The sequence below is a fragment of the Ursus arctos genome, unplaced genomic scaffold (assembly GCF_023065955.2).
Source record: "Ursus arctos isolate Adak ecotype North America unplaced genomic scaffold, UrsArc2.0 scaffold_19, whole genome shotgun sequence".
Taxonomy (NCBI): domain Eukaryota; kingdom Metazoa; phylum Chordata; class Mammalia; order Carnivora; family Ursidae; genus Ursus; species Ursus arctos.
In genome coordinates, this window is record NW_026622863.1 from 23,108,349 (window position 1) to 23,127,529 (window position 19,181).

General features: G+C 39.8%; 1 protein-coding gene across 7 annotated transcripts in view; it reads left to right on the forward strand.

The window, feature by feature from the left end:
- NFATC3 (nuclear factor of activated T cells 3) overlaps positions 1–19,181 on the forward strand; it is a 121,854-nt gene that overhangs the window by 92,597 nt on the left and 10,076 nt on the right. For 5 of the 7 annotated variants that reach the window (XM_026495063.4, XM_057314191.1, XM_057314192.1 and 2 more), the window contains one exon: positions 1,422–2,429. In XM_026495063.4, the coding sequence (XP_026350848.2) occupies positions 1,422–2,429 (1,008 nt within the window). Of the gene's footprint in view, positions 1–1,421; positions 2,430–8,699; positions 17,999–19,181 lie in introns of those variants that run through there. The other 2 variants (XR_006409025.3, XM_048224039.2) reach the window with 2 other exon arrangements.

The window sequence follows — 19,181 nt, forward strand, 5'->3', positions numbered from 1 at the left end:
ATCCTCTGTTTTGTTTCTTAAATTCCACATGTCAGTGAGATCATATGATAATTGTCTTTCTCTGATTGACTTACGAAATTGTTTTCTTAATTTCCTTTTCAGATTGTTTATTGATAGTTTATAGAAGTACGACTGATTTCTAGATGATGATTTTGTGTCCTGCAACTTTGTCGAATTTGTTTATTAGCTCTATCAGGTTTTTTGTGCATTCCAGTACTTTTTCTGATCCGTCATTATTCCTCTTGGTGATGTGTATCTGATGATGGTTGAGGATCAGATGAGGTACACGTGAAGACCATTGTAAACTAGAAGCTCTATGAATATTAGATTAGATTAGATGTGTGGTGTATAATGCAACATGCAAAACCTGGTGACCAGTAGGTTTCAGATCAGAGATCTCAAATTCAAGGCTTTTTTTTTCTTTTAAGATTTTATTTATTTATTTGAGAGAGCATGAGCAAGAGAGGACAATCGGGGAGCCACAGTTAGAAGCTGAATTCCTACTGAGCAGGGAGGCTGATATGGGGCTCGATCTCAGGACCCTGAGATCATGACCTGAGCTGAAGGCAGCTGCTTAACCGACTGAGCCATCGAGGCACCCCTCAGATTTAAGGCTTTTATTAGGCCATAGAGCTTTGGGGGTTTTAAAAAATCATTTATTTTTGAATAGGTAATGTATATACCTGGTTGAAAACACTCAAAAGACACAAAAACTTACATAGTAAAAAGTAAATCTGGCTCTTGCTCTTCTCCCCTAGTCACCTAGTTTCTATTCCCAGCAGTAAACCTAGTAGTTACCAGTTTCATGACACCTTTCCAGAGATATCCATACCTGTATGAGCAAAAACATATGCACATGTATTATGCATATGTCTGTGTACACACATGATATTTTACAGGAATTGTGATATGTACACATTGTTCTGCAATTCACTTTTTTTGTTACTTAGGAACGTATCAGAGATCTTTCCACATCACTTCATAGAGTTCTGTGCAGTGTTGTTGGTTTTTTTTAACTTGAATTCTTTCAGAGCAAGAACCACTCCCTGTTGTCTTTTGCTTGCTGACTTCACATATTTTATATTATTTGCCTTCTCTGAAGGTATTTGAATTTTTTTTTTTTTAAGATTTTATTTATTTATTTGACAGAGCACAAGGAGGGGTAGCAGCAGGCAGGGGAGAGGGAGAAGCAGGCTCCCCTCCTAGCAGGGAGCCCGACGCGAGGCTTGATACCATGACCCTGGGATCATGACGTGAGCCGAAGGCAGACGCTTAACAATTAAGCCACCCAGGCACCCTGGTGTTTGAATTTTTAACCCCTGGCTTGAATGCATGCTAAGTTATGTAGTGTAGAATGAAGGCTCTTCATAATCATTATATATATTATGTAATAATGTTTGCTCTGATCATTTTCTTTTTAGTTTTGATGAAGCAAGAACACAAAGAAGAGGTTGACTTGTCTTCAGTTCCAGCATTGTCTGTTCCTCATCCTGCCCAGACCCAGAGGCCTTCCTCAGACACAGGACACCCACGTGACAGTGTACTGTCAGCACAGAGAAGCTTGGTTTGTCCCATCCAGCAAACATATGCATCCATGATAACTTCATCTCATCTGCCACAGTTGCAGTGTAGGGATGAAAGTGCTGGTAAAGAACAGCATATGATACCTTCTTCAGTTATGCACCAGCCTTTTCAAGTCACATCAACACCTCCTGTGGGGTCTTCCTATCAGCCTATGCAAACTAATGTTGTGTACAGTGGACCAACTTGTCTTCCAGTTAATGCTGCCTCTAGTCAAGAATTTGATCCAGTTTTGTTTCCACAGGATGCAGCTCTTCCTAGTTTAATAAATCTTGGTTGTCAGCCACCATCATCCATACCTTTTCATTCTTCAAATTCAGGCCCAACAGGACATCTCTTAGCCCACACACCTCATTCGGTGCAGACCCTGCCTCACCTGCAGTCAATGGGATTCCATTGTTCAAACACAGGACAAAGATCTCTTTCTTCTCCAGGGGCTGACCAGGTCACAGGCCAGCCTTCCCCTCAGTTACAGCCCATTACATATGGTCCTTCACATTCGGGGTCTGCTACAACCGCTTCCCCAGCAGTCTCTCATCCCCTGGCTAGTTCACCACTTTCTGGGCCACCATCTCCTCAGCTACAGCCTATGCCTTACCAATCTCCTAGCTCAGGAACTGCCTCATCACCGTCTCTAGCCACCATAATGCATTCTGGACAGCACTCAACTCAAGCACAAAGTACTGGCCAGGGAGGTCTTTCTGCACCTTCATCCTTAATATGTCACAATTTGTGTGATCCAGCTTCATTTCCACCTGATGAGGCAACTGTGAACATTAAGCCTGAACCTGAAGAGCAGGAACCTAACTTTTCAACAATTGGTCTGCAGGACATCACTTTAGATGATGGTAAGTTCATCTTTATGTTCTTGAAGCAGTGAAGATCTGGGAACTTCCTTTCTCTGATAGTAATAAAAAAGTCACCGTGGATTGCTTATTGGCATATGATAACGTGGTTGGGCCTTTTTTTTTTTTTTAATAGTTGTTGTCACTAGAAATATGTTAATATATGACTTTGAGAATAGATGTGAGAATCTATGCTTTAAAGTCTGTTTTACCACTAATACCTGTTGCAAAGGGTGAAACCTTGAATGGTAGCCTATCTGTTACCCATTCGTGATGGAACTAAGGACATGAGATTTATTGGGCATCTCTTCTTTGCAAATGTATAGTGTCTGGAGATTGGAATTCAGTAATTATTGCTGAATGGCATCTATTTGGAAGGCACAGAGTTAGATGCTGGGAATACTAGGAATGTGTTTAGGTAGAATTCCTGTCCTTTAGGAGACACAAGCAAAGAACCTGTTCCTCTGTGGCCCCGCCAACTTGCTGAGTCAGATGGTGCTGATGGTACAAGACCAGACTGGTTGGCTGTGGCTGGCACAACTGTTGGCACCAGGCTAAAAAGCTATTTATATAAATGTAGCAAGTTGGCAAATAGACCTCTGTTTTTAAATTGCAGAACAAACTCTTAAATAGTAGTTATTTCAATAGTTGAAAATTCCCCAACATAGGATTTTCAGGTAGTAAGTTTAGACTATTCTTGGCTTTATTGTTTATATGGTAGTGAAATTTTGTCTAAATAGGAATTTAGTAAAACTGTCTGTAACTGTTCAGTATGAAAATTCCAAAGATTCTAAAAACACAGATGTAGAATTTTAATTCTCTCTCTGATTCTGTATTTTCTGTATAGAAAAGTAATTCTAAGTCAGCCATCTTACACATCTGGAGAAGCTGAATTTACTACTTAGTTGCAAAGGTGGTATTAAATCCCAAATACCAAGCATAAGGGGAAAGGAAGGTAAATAAAATGTGGCATCCCCACTCCCAGGGCTTCCGCCAGATCAGTACATGACTGACTGGTCTGCAGCAGGTCTGAGTCACTTATAATCAAGGTCTAAAAGCAGGACATTAGGAGGTCATCAGAGAGCTGTGATAGATACCGTAAGAAGGATTCAGCAGTGGGGCAACTGGCTGGCTTAGTCGGTAGAGCATGGGACTCTTGATCTCAGGGTCATGAGTTTGAGCTTCATGTTGGACCTAGAGCTTACTTTAAAAAAAAAAAAAGGATTCAGCACAGCTTCCTTGAGGAGATGATATTTGAGCCAGGTCTTAGAGGGTGAGTATGTGTTTTCAGTAAATGAATATCAGAGGGCAAATCAGACAACATAAGCAGAAACAGAGCTGTGTCTGGGAAAGCATGATTATCAGTGGCTGGAGGGCAAATGGCATAGTAAAAGATGGCTTTTGAAGCCATAGGAGATGTGCCAAGTCATTTGTGTGTAGATACTGTTGGCCCTTTGAACACCTTGGGGGTTAGGGGCACCCACCCTCACTCAGTCAACAAATCCATTTATGGGGCGCCTGGGTGGCTCAGTTGTTAAGCATCTGCCTTTGGCTCAGGTCATGATCCCAGGGTCTGGGAATTGAGTCCCACATTGAGCTCCTTGCTCAGCGGGGAGCCTGCTTCTCCCGCTGCCTGCTACTCCCCCTGCTTGTTCTCTTCCTCCCTCTCTCTTTCTCGATCTCTGACAAATACATACCTAAAATCTTTAAAAAATAATAAAAATAGGGGTGCCTGCATGTCTCAGTTAAGTGGCTCCCTTTGGCTCACCCCACATCGGGCTCTCTGCTCATCAGGGAGCCTGCTTTTCCCTCTCCCTCTGCCTCTTCCCGCTTGTTCTCTCTCTTGCTCTGTCTTTCAAATAAATAAATGAAATCTTTTAAAAAATAACAAAAATAAAATCATAAAGAAGAGAAAATAATTTACAGTACTGTGCTCTAAAAAATCCACATATAAGTGGATTCTTGTGATTGAAACCCACGTTGTTGTTGTTTTAAGATTTACTTATGTGAGAAAGAGTGTGTGTGCCTGAGGCAGAGGGAAAGAATCTTTCAGGCCGACTCCCCCTGAGTGTGGAGCCTGACACAGGGCTCGATCCCATGACCCATGAGATCATGACCTAGACCAAAACCCCAAATCAGATGTTTAACCAACTGAGCCAACCAGGTACCCCAAAACCCGTGTTATTCAAGATTCAACTGTGTATGTGTAAAGTGAAGCAACACCCACAATTTGCATAGTATTTTCCTATTCGTTATTTCTTTTAATCCATATTAATTCTCTATCTCTGAGATAGTGATCATGCAGAGAATTGGATGCTCTGAAGGTCACACAACTGGTAGGTAGCAGGGCTGAGACTGGAATAACATCTTTTCAGTCTAGTCTTTTTTCTTGCAGCATTGTAGTTGCCTCCCAGTAAGAGCAGGCCATAGTTGTTAGAACTCTGGGCTAAAGGGCATCTCTCAAGGATTTTTTTTCAATTCCTAAAGGAACATGTGTGCAGAACTTAATTGCATAGGGGCGCCTGGGTAGTGCAGTCATTAAGCGTCTGCCTGCGGCTCAGGGCGTGATCCTGGCATTCCGTGATCGAGTCCCGCATCGGGCTCCTCCGCTGGGAGCCTCCTTCTTCCTCTCCCACTCCCCCTGCTTGTGTTCCCTCTCTCGCTGTCTGTCTCTCTGTCACATAAATAAAATCCTAAAAAAAAAAAAAAGAATTTCATTGGATAAACACGTGTTTAGAACTGTATCTGATCTGTCACATTTGTATTGCGAGTACCTTGAGGGCTCTGATATTAATCACGTTCAGAGGGTCCTGGGATTGAGTCCCGCATCAGGCTCCTTGCTCAGCGGGGAGCCTCCTTCTCCCTCAGCCTGCCTCTCCCCCGCTTGTTCTGTTTCTCTCGATCTCCGACAAATAAATACATAAAATCTTTAAAAAGTAATAAAAATAGGGGCACCTGCATGTCTCATTTAAGTGGCTGCCTTCAGCTCAGGTCATGATTTGCCTTTGAAGGTAAAATTCTAGGTACTTATTCCTACAGTTTTGCAAAGTTTTAATATAAATTCATTAAGAAACAATAATGTCTCTCATAGGCCTGGAACTCCATAGTACTTGAATGTCCCCTTTCTGGTTAGCTTTAAAAGGAAGCCATAGGGGTGCCTGGGTGGCTCAGTTGGTTAAGTGTCTGCCTTCAGCTCAGGTTATGATCTCAGAGTCCTGGAATCCAGCCCCATGTTGGGCTCCCTGCTCAGCAGGGAGTCTGCTTCTCCCTCTTATTCTACTCCTCCCCACCCCTCATGCTCGCTCTCTCAAATAAATAAGTAAAATCTTTAAAAATAAAAATAAATAAAAAGAAGCCATAGAACATGCCAAAAGGATTAGAAGCACTTAAGGGGAACTTTGCAGTTAGCTTAAGCTCAGGTTTTATATTAACTTTTCTATATTGTGTTAAATATTAAGTACAAAGTAATTTCTACTCCACAACTAGAGGACACAATTTTTTTAAAATTTGTGTTACACTAGTTAAATATACTTACCACCTAATCCTAAGAACGTTTGCTAATCATATTCCTGTTTTAGAGTGCCTGAGTGGCTCAGTCAGTTACATGTCCAACTCTTGATTTCAGTTTAGGTAATAATCTCAGCGTCATGAGATCAAGCCTGTGTCGGGCGCTATACTGGGTATAGAGCCTGCTTAAGGTTCTCTCTCTCTCTCCCTCTCCCCATCCTGCACTCGAATTTTATCTCTCTCTCTGCCCTCTTAAAAGAATAATAATAATAAAAGTAAATTTAAAAATAAAAATAAATTAAAATCACATTAAAGATTTTTAAAGATTAAAGATAAAATATCCTTTTTATTTTGCAATTTTTTAAAAAGATTTTATTTATTTATTTGACAGAGATAGCCAGTGAGAGAGGGAACACAAGCAGAGGGAGTGGGAGAGGAAGAAGCATGCTCATAGCGGAGGAGGCTGATGTGGGGCTCTATCCCATAATGCCGGGATCACGCCCTGAGCCGAAGGCAGAAGCTTAACCGCTATGCCACCCAGGCGCCCCTATTTTGCAGTTTTTAAATAGATGTAGTTATTCAGTTATTACTTACTGTTATTTTTAGAAATGTGGATACTAACACCTTAATTTTTTATTATAAATTCAGTGACATTTAATAGAGAAGATATCAGTGTACCTCAGCTCATAAATTGAAAACTTACAGACCTAGAAATACCTCTGATACAACTCCCTCGTCTTATAGATGAAGGATCTGAGGTTTACAGAGCCTACGGTTTTGGTCCAGGGTGACACACACTTAATAGCATATAAAGACTAAAACCCAAGTCTCCTGGCTCCTAATTCAGTACTTTAGGTACTTTTCCAGTATCTGTAATCATGTTTCTCCTTGGTCTGTGAATGAGACTGTAGATGTAGAGCAGTCAGAATATTGAAAGAAACTTCCATTTTCTCTGTAGAGCCTCAGTTTGTGAGAGGGGCTGGGGCAATCTTAAGATTATAGATTCCCAGGGGTGCCTGGGTGGCTCGGTCGGTTAAGTGCCTGACTGTTGATTTCAGCTCAAGTCCTGATCTCAGGGTCGTGGGGTCAAACCCCATGTTGGGCTTCTCACTCAGTGGGGAGTCTGCTTCCCTTCTTCCCCTCCTCCCCTGCTGTCACTCTCTCTCAAAAAACAAAAAACAAAACAAAACAAAAAAACAAAACCTCAGTATAAAGAAGTTTGCTTTTTTATTTTTTACAATTTTATTTATTTATTTGTCAGAGAGAGAGAGCACAAGTGGGGGGAGAAGCAGGCTCCTTGCTGAGCAGGGATGTGGGACTCCATCCCAGGACCCGAGCCGAAAGCAGGCGCTTAACTGACTGAGCCACCCAGGCATCCCAGATTTTCAGTATAAAGGAGTTTTAAAGGCTCTCTAGTCCATCCTCCTCTTTCACACTGGAATTCATACTCTGGTATCCTTAATAATATATGCCTGTGTGTCTTCCTCTTCACCTTCTTTGGAACATCTCAGGGCCTTTTGAGTTCTAGCTGCCCGTATTTTACGTCGGCTCTGATGCCTCTGGACTCACGCAGAACAAATCTAATCCTTCTTGTAATAGCCCTTCACATTTGTGAAATCTTGATCTCTTTCCCAGTCTTAAAAACACTCCAGCAACTTCACCTGTCCCTCACCCTCACCACCCTCTTCTTGACCCTGGTGTTTTAGTTCCTTTTTGTAGTGTAGTATATAGAAGGGAGCACACTATAGCCAGCTTGGAGTGGATTAGAACTGTTACCTTCCTTGTTCAGAAAGCTTTATTTTATCAGTATAGTCTGAGGTCAGGGGATTTTCTTAGCTCCCTCCTATTGTTGATTTAGTGAGTCATAAGTACTGCTAAATCACATCCTTTCTCTCCCTACTCCCTACCCCTTGGGGTTTTGCGTATGTTGTTTTTGGAACCCAACACTAAACTTTATAATTATCCTTGTTCAGTTTCATTGAGGTGATTTTAGCCCCTCATATTAACCTTCCAAGCTCTGAATAGTCTATTTCAACATTGTGTGGCTCCCTCCCCAAGGCGTATTCTTTAGGGAAATAACAACGGCAGAATACTGATTTTTATCAAGTGATGTTTTCTTTCAAGAAGTCCTCTTGGGGGGCACCTGGGTGGCTCAGTCGGTTAAGGGTCTGCCTTTGGCTCAGGGTCCTGGGATTGAGCCCCGCATGCGGCTCCCTGCTCAGCAGGGAGCCTGCTTCTCCCTCTGCCCCTCCGCCCCTCTTGTGCTCATGGTCTCTTGCTCTCTCTCTCTCTCTGTTAAAAAAAAAAAAAAAAAAAAAGGAAGTCCTCTGGGAAGGCTGTAATATTACTTATTCATCCAATTAGGGCACTGTTCAAAATTCTTTTGCTACTTCTTTTTTTCTTTGCTACCTAGATGTACCACTGTCGCTGCTTGAAAAGTGTGCTCTCTACATCTATAAAATTATCAATGAGCTTTTACTTGTGTTACAATTTGTATTCCTAGGGCTGTAATTTTTCCTTAACATTCCTGTGCATTATAGTGTGTATGTCCCAGTCTTTGGACCAAACAATACACATTCAAACAGTACAGAAATATAGAAATTGTCACAGCTGTGTTTTAAGCATTTTAATTAGGATTATAGTATTGTTAAACTAGTCTGCATTTGACCTTTAAATACAGGCCCATTTAATTTGTGACTGAGCTGAATCCAGTTACAGCTTTCCATTAGAATCCCTCAATTCCCACTTGTCCTCTTTTGTTCACAGACTAACAGAGCTGCAGCTGCAGCCTTTCAGCAGAGAAGACGGTACATGTTAAATATAGCCTGACCTGCTGCTGCGGTGAAACCTGACACTGCCACTTGCAGGCTCTGTGCAGCACCATGCTGATCCTAAATGTAGGGCAATGACTAATTCGACTGTAAACAGGGACTCTAGACATGACCTCAGACGCTGCAGTTCTGCATATAAGTAACAAGCCGAAGTGCCTACTTTCAAGTAGCAAGGGAATGATAAAAGATGCAGGATGGGGAAAGTAGGAGGCTGGTGTGGAGGAGCAGAGGTAAATATTATTGTCAGTGTTTTATGCTACCGGTTGGATATTAGTTTCACTGGTGTTTATTATACTTAAATAAAACAAAATAAAGCCATGTATAGTCTGTGGTGAGAGTGGGTCACAAATGAGGTATTTAATGACTTTGGGGCAATGAAGTGGAGGGAGGCAGATAGTATTGAACTTTTTCCTTTAACTGGGAATTTGGGTAGCTCATGAATCCTCTTCTGGGAGGCATACATGTAATGTCCAGCATGAAACATATTTATGAGAAAAACTCCAGAGACAGGAAAATTCCCATAAATAATGCCATGTAGGCTTTGGATAGTGGCTCATGCAGAACAGACCGTGATAGGGATTCAGGACCTTAGACATAGCGACTCTTGGGTATCTGATAAGAAAGTTTAATTTTCAGACCCAGTGAAGCAACTGTAAGCATTTGAGAGAATCTTTTACTTCTTACATCAGGTGTGTCTATGTATCTCTGCAGACACAAATTAATCATACTCCATTTGAATAAAAATTTTTCTTTGAATCAACTTGACACTGAAATTTACACATAAACCAAGAAAAACCCAAGGGAGGTTACCACTAAATAACTGGCATATATATCACAGCATACCAAAAGTCTTCAAAAGAAGTTCACTTTAAGAAGTATAGTTAAAAATAATTAATGAATTATGGTTACTATTCTTGATAATAAACATTTTTTGAGCTCTGTGCTAACCATTTTGCTAGTCTAGCAGTAGCTTATTAGTTCTTCCCAACAGTCTGGGGAAAGTGAATTATTATTTTATTTTTTAGAGATGTGGCTCAGAAAGCTTAACTACTTTGCCAGTGTTATATGGCCACAAACACTGGGACTGGCATTTGAATCCAAGTCGGCCTGAAATTTAGATTGTCTCATGTTTAGTGGTTTCTGAAATAGCTATAACTGATTACTTTATATAATCTCACCTCTGTAAACACAATAAACATAGTAACTTTTTTGTGTCTGCCATGCGTAAGGTACAAAGCCAGTGTCTAAAGATGTATTCGATTTTAAAAATTTGTATTTTGTTTTTGAGTGGAGATAGATTGTTTACAAAGACAAATTTTAAGTGAGAGATAAATAATTTTCATCTCACCAGTTCAGCTTTTATGGTTTGATGGTAATTGGTAATTGTCTGGCTTTGTGTGACAAGGTTGCCTCTAGCCATGGATCTTAGCTTTTGATAAAACGTAGATTGAATATACTCAATTCTTTTCTGTTTGAAGATGTCTGACTTTTTTGACATTACGTACCATTAGCCTGTCTATCTGGGCAGGAGGAAAAGTATCAAACTCTTTAGTTCTGGTGAAAGATAGGGTATGGTTGAGAGTGATGGGTACAGACATTCTAGCTTTACATATACAAGAATTGGAACAAATTAAGTCCCTTATCATATTGTGTATTTAAAAGCATCTGTAAATGGTTTTGTGTAGAATGGGTATTTTAAAATTTGATTGTATTTGTATTTCTAAAGATAAACACTGGTTTTTGGAAAAGTCATACATTCATATGTTAAAAATGCTAAAGGTATACAACACAGTACCTAGTGAAAATTCTTTCTCATAGGTACGTAATTGACCTCCGTACAGACAGGTGGAATTACCAGGTTCTTGGCTGTCATGTCAAGGGTATTTTATGCATTTATAAGCAATTGTGTACATTTTTCCTTATTTTTTCCTTATTTTTCCATATATATATATATGTGTGTGTGTGTATATGTATATATACACACACACACACACACACACACTGTTAAGCAGTTTGCTTTTCCCATATATTCAGTCTTTTACAAGTACTTCCAGTCTTTTTCAGAACTGTAACATAAAAACTTAATTAGAAGATATTTTTAATAAAATATTCCATAAAATATTCTATAATATAGCTATTTAATAAGTGCAATAAATAATTTTTTACAAGTGTCATTTCCTATCTTTTTATAGACACCCATGTATGTATGTATGTATATATGATAAATGCCTGGAAGTGAGATTGCTGGACCACTGTTTTGGGAAAGATTGTCAGATATCTTTCATAAAGATTGTACCAATTTACACTGCCACTGTCATTGTGAGAGCATATCTATTTCTCTCATACCTTCACCAACACATTCTGCTGTCAGACATCTTATTTGCCAGTGGGATAAGTGGAAAATAGCTTCTCAGTATAATTTTAGTTTACATTTCACTTAGGAATAAGGTTGTGTACCTTTTTTTTTTTTTTAAAGATTTTATTTATTTATTAATTCGACAGAGAGAGAGACAGCCAGCGAGAGAGGGAATACAAGCAGGGGGAGTGTGAGAGGAAGAAGCAGGCTCATAGCGGAGGAGCCTGATGTGGGGCTCGATCCCATAACGCCGGGATCACGCCCTGAGCCGAAGGCAGACGCTTAACCGCTGTGCCACCCAGGCGCCCTGGTTGTGTACCTTTTTATGTGCTTAAGAGAAGATCTTTGTCATAAATCTATCATCTCTGTTGGTATTTACTTACTTTTCTATTAGATTATTGATCCTTTTCTTACTGATTTATAGAATATAGAAACCCTTTATGTGTTAAGTTCCTTAGCTCATTGAGCTGTGAGTTAACAAAATTCCCCCAATGTAACATGAATTCTTTCCATGAAGAATTTTTTTTACATTTATGTAACTTTTTTTTTTTAAGATTTTATTTATTTATTTGATAAGGAGGCAGTGAGAGAGGGAACACAGGCACGGGGAGTGGGAGAGGGAGAAGCAGGCTTCCCGCTGAGCAGGGAGCCCGATGTGGGGCTCAATCCCAGGACACTGGGATCATGACCTGAGCTGAAGGCAGATGCTTAACGACTGAGCCACCCAGGCGCCCCTGTAACTTATTTTTTTAAGATTTATTAATTTATTTTAGAGAGAGACAGCACGCACGTGAGCAGGGCAGGGAGGGGCAGAGGGAGTGGGAGGGAATCCCAGGCAGACTTCCCACTGAGCACAGAGCCCAGCATGGTCAGTCCCATCCTAAGATCACGACCTGAGCTGAAACCCAAGAGTTGGACGCCTAACCGACTGAGCTGTCCTGGTTCCCCTACATTTATATAACTTCTGAATCGTTTGTTTGTTTGTTTTTTAAGATTTTATTCATTTATTTGACAGAGAGACAGCCAGTGAGAGAAGGAACACAAGCAGGGGGAGTGGGAGAGGAAGAAGCAGGCTCCCAGCAGAGGAGCCTGATGCGGGGCTTGATCCCAAGACCCCGGGATCACGCCCCAAGCCAAAGGCAGACGCCCAACGACTGAGCCACCCAGGCGCCCCTCTGAATCATTTGTTTTGTCTCCCATAGCTTCTATGATTTTTTAAATCTTTAATTGATCAGGAATTTATTTTGGTGGAATGTATGAGGAATTGATCCACTATTACTTTTTTCAGGTGGCTACCCCATTGTGCAAATATTATTTATTAAATAATTGTGTTCCATTTGATTTAAAATGCCAAGTTTATCTTATACTTAACTTCCCTGTATATTTAGATCTCTCTCTGGACTTTCTCACAATGGGAAATTTTTTTTAAATCGTTAATCTTCCATTAGAATTTTAGTAGTGTGAGTGAAACAACACATAATCTTGTTGGCAGCTTCTTTATAATGGGATCAGTGATTTTTACAGTGTAACACCGATTTATATAATACGAATTGTTGCATACATAAAGTTTATAAGTTGATTACATTAACTTAACTGTTGTTTGCCCACATTATGAATTAAACTGTATTCATTTGTTTATTCAAACAGCATTTATCAAATGCCTATTATATACTAAGTACTGTTATTAAAGGCCCTCAGTGAATAAAACAGATCTTTACCATCACAGAGCTTGCATTCTAGTGGGAAGAGACAGTCAAAACACAATAGACAGAATAATTAAGTAAATTATAAAATATGTTGGGAGTGCTATGAAAACGGAAAAAGAACAAGGAAGGTAAAGAATATTTGGAGTGTTGTGAAGGGTAAAGTGGGGAGCAAATTGCAGTTTTGAGTAGAGCAATCAGAGCAATCTAAAAGTAAGCCTTACTGATTGAGGAAACATTTGATGAAAAACTTGAAGATGAGGAAATTACCAGTGTGAATACCTGTGGGAAGAGTATTCCAGGAAAAAGTGACAGCCAGAGTAAAGACCCTAAAGTGGAAGCATGCTTGGTTTTATTAAAGAGGAACAGCAGTGAGGCCAGTGTGGCTGGAACAAGAGGGATTTAGGGGGAAGGTAGTACGGGATGGAGTCAAGGAGGCCACAGGGAACCATGACACGTAGGGCAACAGTTCTCAAACCTTTTGGTTTCAACACTCCTTTATAAACTGAAGAGTTACTGGGGATTACCAAGAACTTTTATTTATGTGGCTTATATCTATCAGTATTTATTGTATTAAAGCTAAAACTGAGAGCTTTTAAAAACAGGAATACACAGGCACACATTCCATTACAGCAATGAAGTCATCACATACCACGTAGCTCCACTGGAAAACTGCACTGTAGATTCATGAGAAAACGATAGTGACAAAGGCAAAAAACGTTTTAGGATTATTGTTGACAATTGCAGACACCCTTAAAAGTTGTCTGGAAAAAATCCTCATGTCCCTGATCATACTTCAAGAACTTCTGTGTAGAGTCCTATAGCCCTTGTAAGGTTTTGATCAGATGACTCATGATCTGGTTCAGGTTTTAGCTGGGCTGCTCTGGCTCCTAGTTAGAAAAAGGACTGTAGGGAAGCAAGGGCAGAAACAGGGAGACCAGGTAGGATGCTATTGTAGTAATCCAGGCCAGAAATGATTTAGACTAGGTGGTAGCAGTATAGGAGCTTTGAAATGGTCTGATTTTGGAGTATTTTAAAGGTAGAGCCAATGGCATTAACTGACAGATTCCATGTAAGGTGTGAGAGAAAGAAGTTAAAATTGGCACCAATGTTTTTTTGGTTTCTTTCCTGAGAAACTTGAAAGATGGAGTTGCCATCAGCTAAGATGGGGAAGGCTGTGGGTGGAGTAGGTTTTGGAGAAAGTTGAGGTGTTCAGTTTCGGATGTGTTGCATTTAAGACAGTTGTTGAGCATTTAAGTGGAGATATCAAGTTGTCATTTGGATGAATGAGTCTAGAGTTTGAAAGTGAGTTATAGACTGAAGATATAAATTTGAGAGTTGTTGGCATGCAAGTGCTACTTAAAGCCATGACAGGGGCCCCTGGGTGGCTCAGTCAGTGAAGCATCTGCCTTTGGCTCAGGTCATGATCCCAGGGTCCTGGGATCGAGCCCCACATTGGGCTCCCTGGGCTCCCTGCTCAGCGGGGAGTCTGCTGCTCCCTCTGCCTCTGCCCCTACCCCCTGCTTGTGCTCCCTCTCTCTCTCTCTCTCTGTTAAATAAATAAATAAAAAGATTTTATTTATTTATTTAGAGAGAGAGTGTGTGTGTGAGCAGGGGGAGAGGGGGCAGAGGGGGAGAATCTTTCAAGCAGACTCCCCACTGATTGAGGAGCCCAACGTTGGGCTCAGTCCCATAACCTGTGAGATCGTGACCTGAGTTTTGTGAAACCAAGAGAGTCAGATGCTCAACCACCCAGGTGCCCCTGTAAATAAAATCTTAAAAAATAAAAAACCCAGTGCATGAGGGTTCTAATTTCTCTACTTCCTTATTATTCTCCATTTTAAACACTTGTTATTTTCCATTTTAAAATAATAATAGCCATACAGAATGGATATGAGGTGGTATCTCATTGTGGCTTTGATTTACATTTCCCTAATAACTAATGACGTTGGGTGCCTTTTCATGAGCTTATTGATCATTTCTATTTCTTTTGAAAAATGTCTAGTCAAATCTTCAGCCATTTTTTCATTGTTTTTGTTGAGTTGTAGTTCTTTTATATACTTTGGAAATTAATCTCTTATCAGATATAAATATTTCTCCCATTCTTTGTGCTCTCTTCACTCTCTTGATAGTGTCCTTTGATGTTTTTAATTTTATTTATGTTTTCCTTTATTACTTGTGCTTTTAGTGTTACATTTAAATCATCACCTAATCCAAGGTCATGAAGATTTGCCCTGTGTTTTCTTCTTCTAAGAGTTACAGGGACTCTGGGTGGCTCAATCAGTTAAGTGTCTGCCTTCGGCTTAGGTCATGATCCCAGGGTCCTGGGATCAAGTCCCACATCAGGCTCCTTGCTTCGCGGGGAGCCTGCTTCTCCCTCTAACCCCTCTCCTTGCTTGTGCTCTCTCTCTCTTGCTCTCTTTCTGTGACAAATAAATAAAAATTTTTTAAAAAGAGTTTTATTATTTTAGCTCTTTTGGATGTGCCTGGGTGGCTCAGTTGGTTAAGCGTCTGCTTTTGGCTCAGGTCATGATCCCAGGGTTCTGGGATCGAGTCCCACATCGGGCTCTCTGCTCAGCAGGAAGCCTGCTTCTCCTCTCCCTCAGCCTGCCTCTCTGCCTACTTGTGCTTGCTCACTCTCTATCAAAAAAATAAATAAAATCTTTTAAAAACATTTTTAGCTCTTTTGTTTAAGTCTGATCAATTTTTTTATTATGTTAGTCACCATACAGTACATCATTAGTAGTCTGATCCATTTTGAGTTAACTTTGTATAAGGTGTGAAGTTGGAGTCCAGCTTCCATTCTTTTGCATGTGAATATCCAGTGTTCCCTGTACTGTTTATTAAAAAGACTCCCTTTTCCCCATTTAATGGTCTTAGAACCCTTGTTTGAAAGTGAATTGACCATATATTGTGAGGGTTTGTTTCTGGGCTCTCTGTTCTGTTCCTTTGGTCTGTGTGCCAGTATCACACTGTTTTGGTTACCATAGCTTTGTACTAAGTTTTGAAATTGGTTAATGTGACTCTTCTATCTTTGTTTTTGCTTTCAAAACTGTTTTGGCTCTTCATGGTTCTTTGAGATTCCATATGAATTTCAGGATTGTTTTTTCTATTTCAGTAAAAATGCTGTTGGGATTTTGTTAGGAACTGCCTTGAACCTTTCCATTGCTTTGGATAGTATTATCATCTTAATAATATTAAGTCTCCCAATCCAGGAACATGGGATGTTTCCGTTTGTTTAGAAACCTTAATTTCTTTCTACAGTGTTTAGTTTTTAGTGTACAAATCTTATGCTTCATTGGCTAATTCCTAAATATTTTATTCTTCTTGATGATATTGTTAATCGTGTTGATTTTTAAAGTTCCTTCTTGGGTTGTTCATTGAAAGTATTTAGAATACAACTGGGGCACCTGGGTGGTGCATTCAGTTAGGCGTCAGACTCTTGGTTTCAGCTCAGTTGGTGATCTCAGGGTTGTGGGATCGAGCCCCCTGTCAGGTTTCATGCTCAGCACAGAGTCTGCGTGGGACTCTCTCTCCCTCTGCCCCTCCTCCTTATTCTCTCTCTCAAATAAATAAATAAATCCTTTTTTAAAACAAAGAACATAACTGAATTCTGTGTGTTGATTCTTTTTTTAAAAGATTTTGTTTGAAAGAGAGAGAGAGCACGAGCTGGGGGGGAGGAACAGAGAGAGAGGGACAAGCATCCTCCACACTGAGCACCATCCCATGACCCTGAGATTACAACCTGAGCAGAAACCAAGAGTAAGATGCTCAACCAGCCCAGCCACCTCGGCACCCCTGTGTGTTAATCTTACAACTGCTGACTTAATTTATGAGGGCTAACATTTTTTGTGTGTCAGTTCTTTCAAGCTTTCTATGTATAAGATCATTTATGAACAGAGATAATTTTACCTCTTCTTTTACAATTTGGATGCCTTTTATCTCTTTAGCCTAATTGCTCTAGCTAGAAATTCCAGAACCATGTTGAATTGAAGTGGCAAGAGTGGACATCCTTGTCATGTTCTTGATCTTAGAGGGAAAGCTTTCAGTATTTCACCATTGAGTATGACGTGGGTTTTTCATAAATGGCCTTTATCATGTTAAGGAAATTTCCTTCTATTCCTAGTTTAACGGGTGTTTATGAAAGTGAATTGAATTTTGTCACATGGCTTCTTCTGCATCAATTGAGATAATTGGGTAGTGTTTTATTCTTCATTCTAATGTGTAGTAAATTACATTCATTGCTTTTCATATGCTGAGCCATCTTTGCATTCTGGGAATAAATCTCCCTTGACCATGATACATAGTACTTTTAGTATACTGCAGAATTCAGTTTGCTAGTATTTGTTGAGGATTTTTGCATCTGTATTCACAGGGGATGTTGTGTAGTTTTCTTTTCTTACAGTGTTTTTGTCTGGCTTTGGTATCAGTAATGCTGGCCTTAGAATGAGTTAAGAAATATTCCCTCCTCTTTAATCTTTCTGGAAGAGTTCAGGAAAAGATTGGTATTGGGGCGCTTAGGTGGCTCAGTCCATTAAGCTTCTGACTCCTGATCTCAACTCAGGTCTGGATCTCAGGGTTGTCATAGGCCCTGCATGGGGCTCCTACGGGAGTCAGCTTCAAATTCTCTCTCTCCCTGTGCCCCTCCTCCACTTCACACATACACACACTCTCTCTCTCTCAAATAAATAAATCTTAAAGGAAGAAAGAAAGGATTGGTGTTAATTCTTCAAGTGTTTTGTCACAATTTTTGTGATAGGAATAAATGAATCAGGTATTTTTTGAAGCCGTCAACAGTGTTTCAAGGAGCTAGAAAGATGTCTTGAGGACTGCACATTTCCATAAGCACAATATGAAATTACCATTGCATAAATCAACTCATAAAAGTCACTAGGGTCTGCTGGCCTCTTAGCTTTGTTCCTGGGCTTGCTTGCTTCTTATTTATGTGCTGATGTATCTAGAATCACATGGTCTATACCCTCATGTCTGGTTTGAAGGATTCTGTTATGAAGATTGGGCATCCTCAGAAAAGAGACTTGACTATGTATATTCAGTCTCTAAAATACTTCACATACACTGTAATCCTTAAATCCTCTTTGAGAACTTGGTGAGTGATCTCGAATTTAGAAATAAAGAAGCTTAAGGCAGAAAAATTTTGCCTGTGAGCACAAAGGATTTCTGGCTTTTGTGTTTTATTTTGTTTTGACCCCTTAATTGAGGCTGCGTTTTGCACAGATTGGCTCCTCCTTTGTTTTACCTCCTTTATCAGCCTAAGACAAGGGCATTAATTATTGTTCACAGAGACTATATACAGATTCTTCTCTGCTTAGATAAAACAAGCATTCTTCTAGAATCTAAAAGGTTAGGTCCTTTTGTTTGAGATTGAATAAGCAACGGCCAAAAATAATTCCTTATAGGCCAAGGGAGGAGGCTCTGCATCGTAGTTTGGGCTCTCTAACTAGGTGTCTGAGTGTGTCAGCATTATCACAAAACTGACCAATGGTGACTCTTGAATATAGTGACTTTCAAACATTTTTGAAAGCTTTTTACAATAAGTTTTATAGCATGACCTAGTACATAACAAAAATATGTATACAACTAACATGAAGGTCTCAGAGGCCAATTCTTAATCTTTATTAAAGAAAATGCGGCCTGCTATCTTATGTTGTTCTGTTTCTTTTTAAAAAGATGCTGTTCTCAGCTTGCTGAATTGATGTCATAACCTGCTAATAATTGTGGGCTTTGATTTTAAAAATATTCCTCCATGACCCTCAAATTTATCTGTGCATATAGTTTTCTGGGCTCCTACCCTTTAGGCCATTTTGATTCTGTGGTTTGAAGTAAAACCCAGGAGTTTCTATTTTTAAAAGTGCCCAGATAATTTTGATATAGCCATAGACAAGTTTTGGGGAACTACTGATAGATCCAATCGAATAAAAACTATTCTGTTTAAAACTAAATCTGTCACATAAAATTGCTGACACCAGGAAGCCTGGCTGGCTCAGTTGGTAGAGCATGTGACTCTTGATCTCGGGGTCATGAGTTCAAGCCCCACATTGGGGGTAGAGTTTATTTTTAAAATATAAGTAAATAAAATAAAATTGCTGAAACCATCATTGTGACTTTTAAAATTATTGCCCTTTTAATTTTAGGAAATAAATTAACCATTACCTAAACTCTCTGGACTCCAGTATTCTTATTATTTAATAAAATGTGGGGAGCCATTTTATGTAGTGACTGACAGATAAAGGATGGTTAAATTCCTCTTGATTATAGAAAAAACAGGCTGGGCATGTAGTAGATTAAGTTACTCTCTGGTTTGTTCCATTCAGTAGTGATGTTGTCTTCTTTGACACAG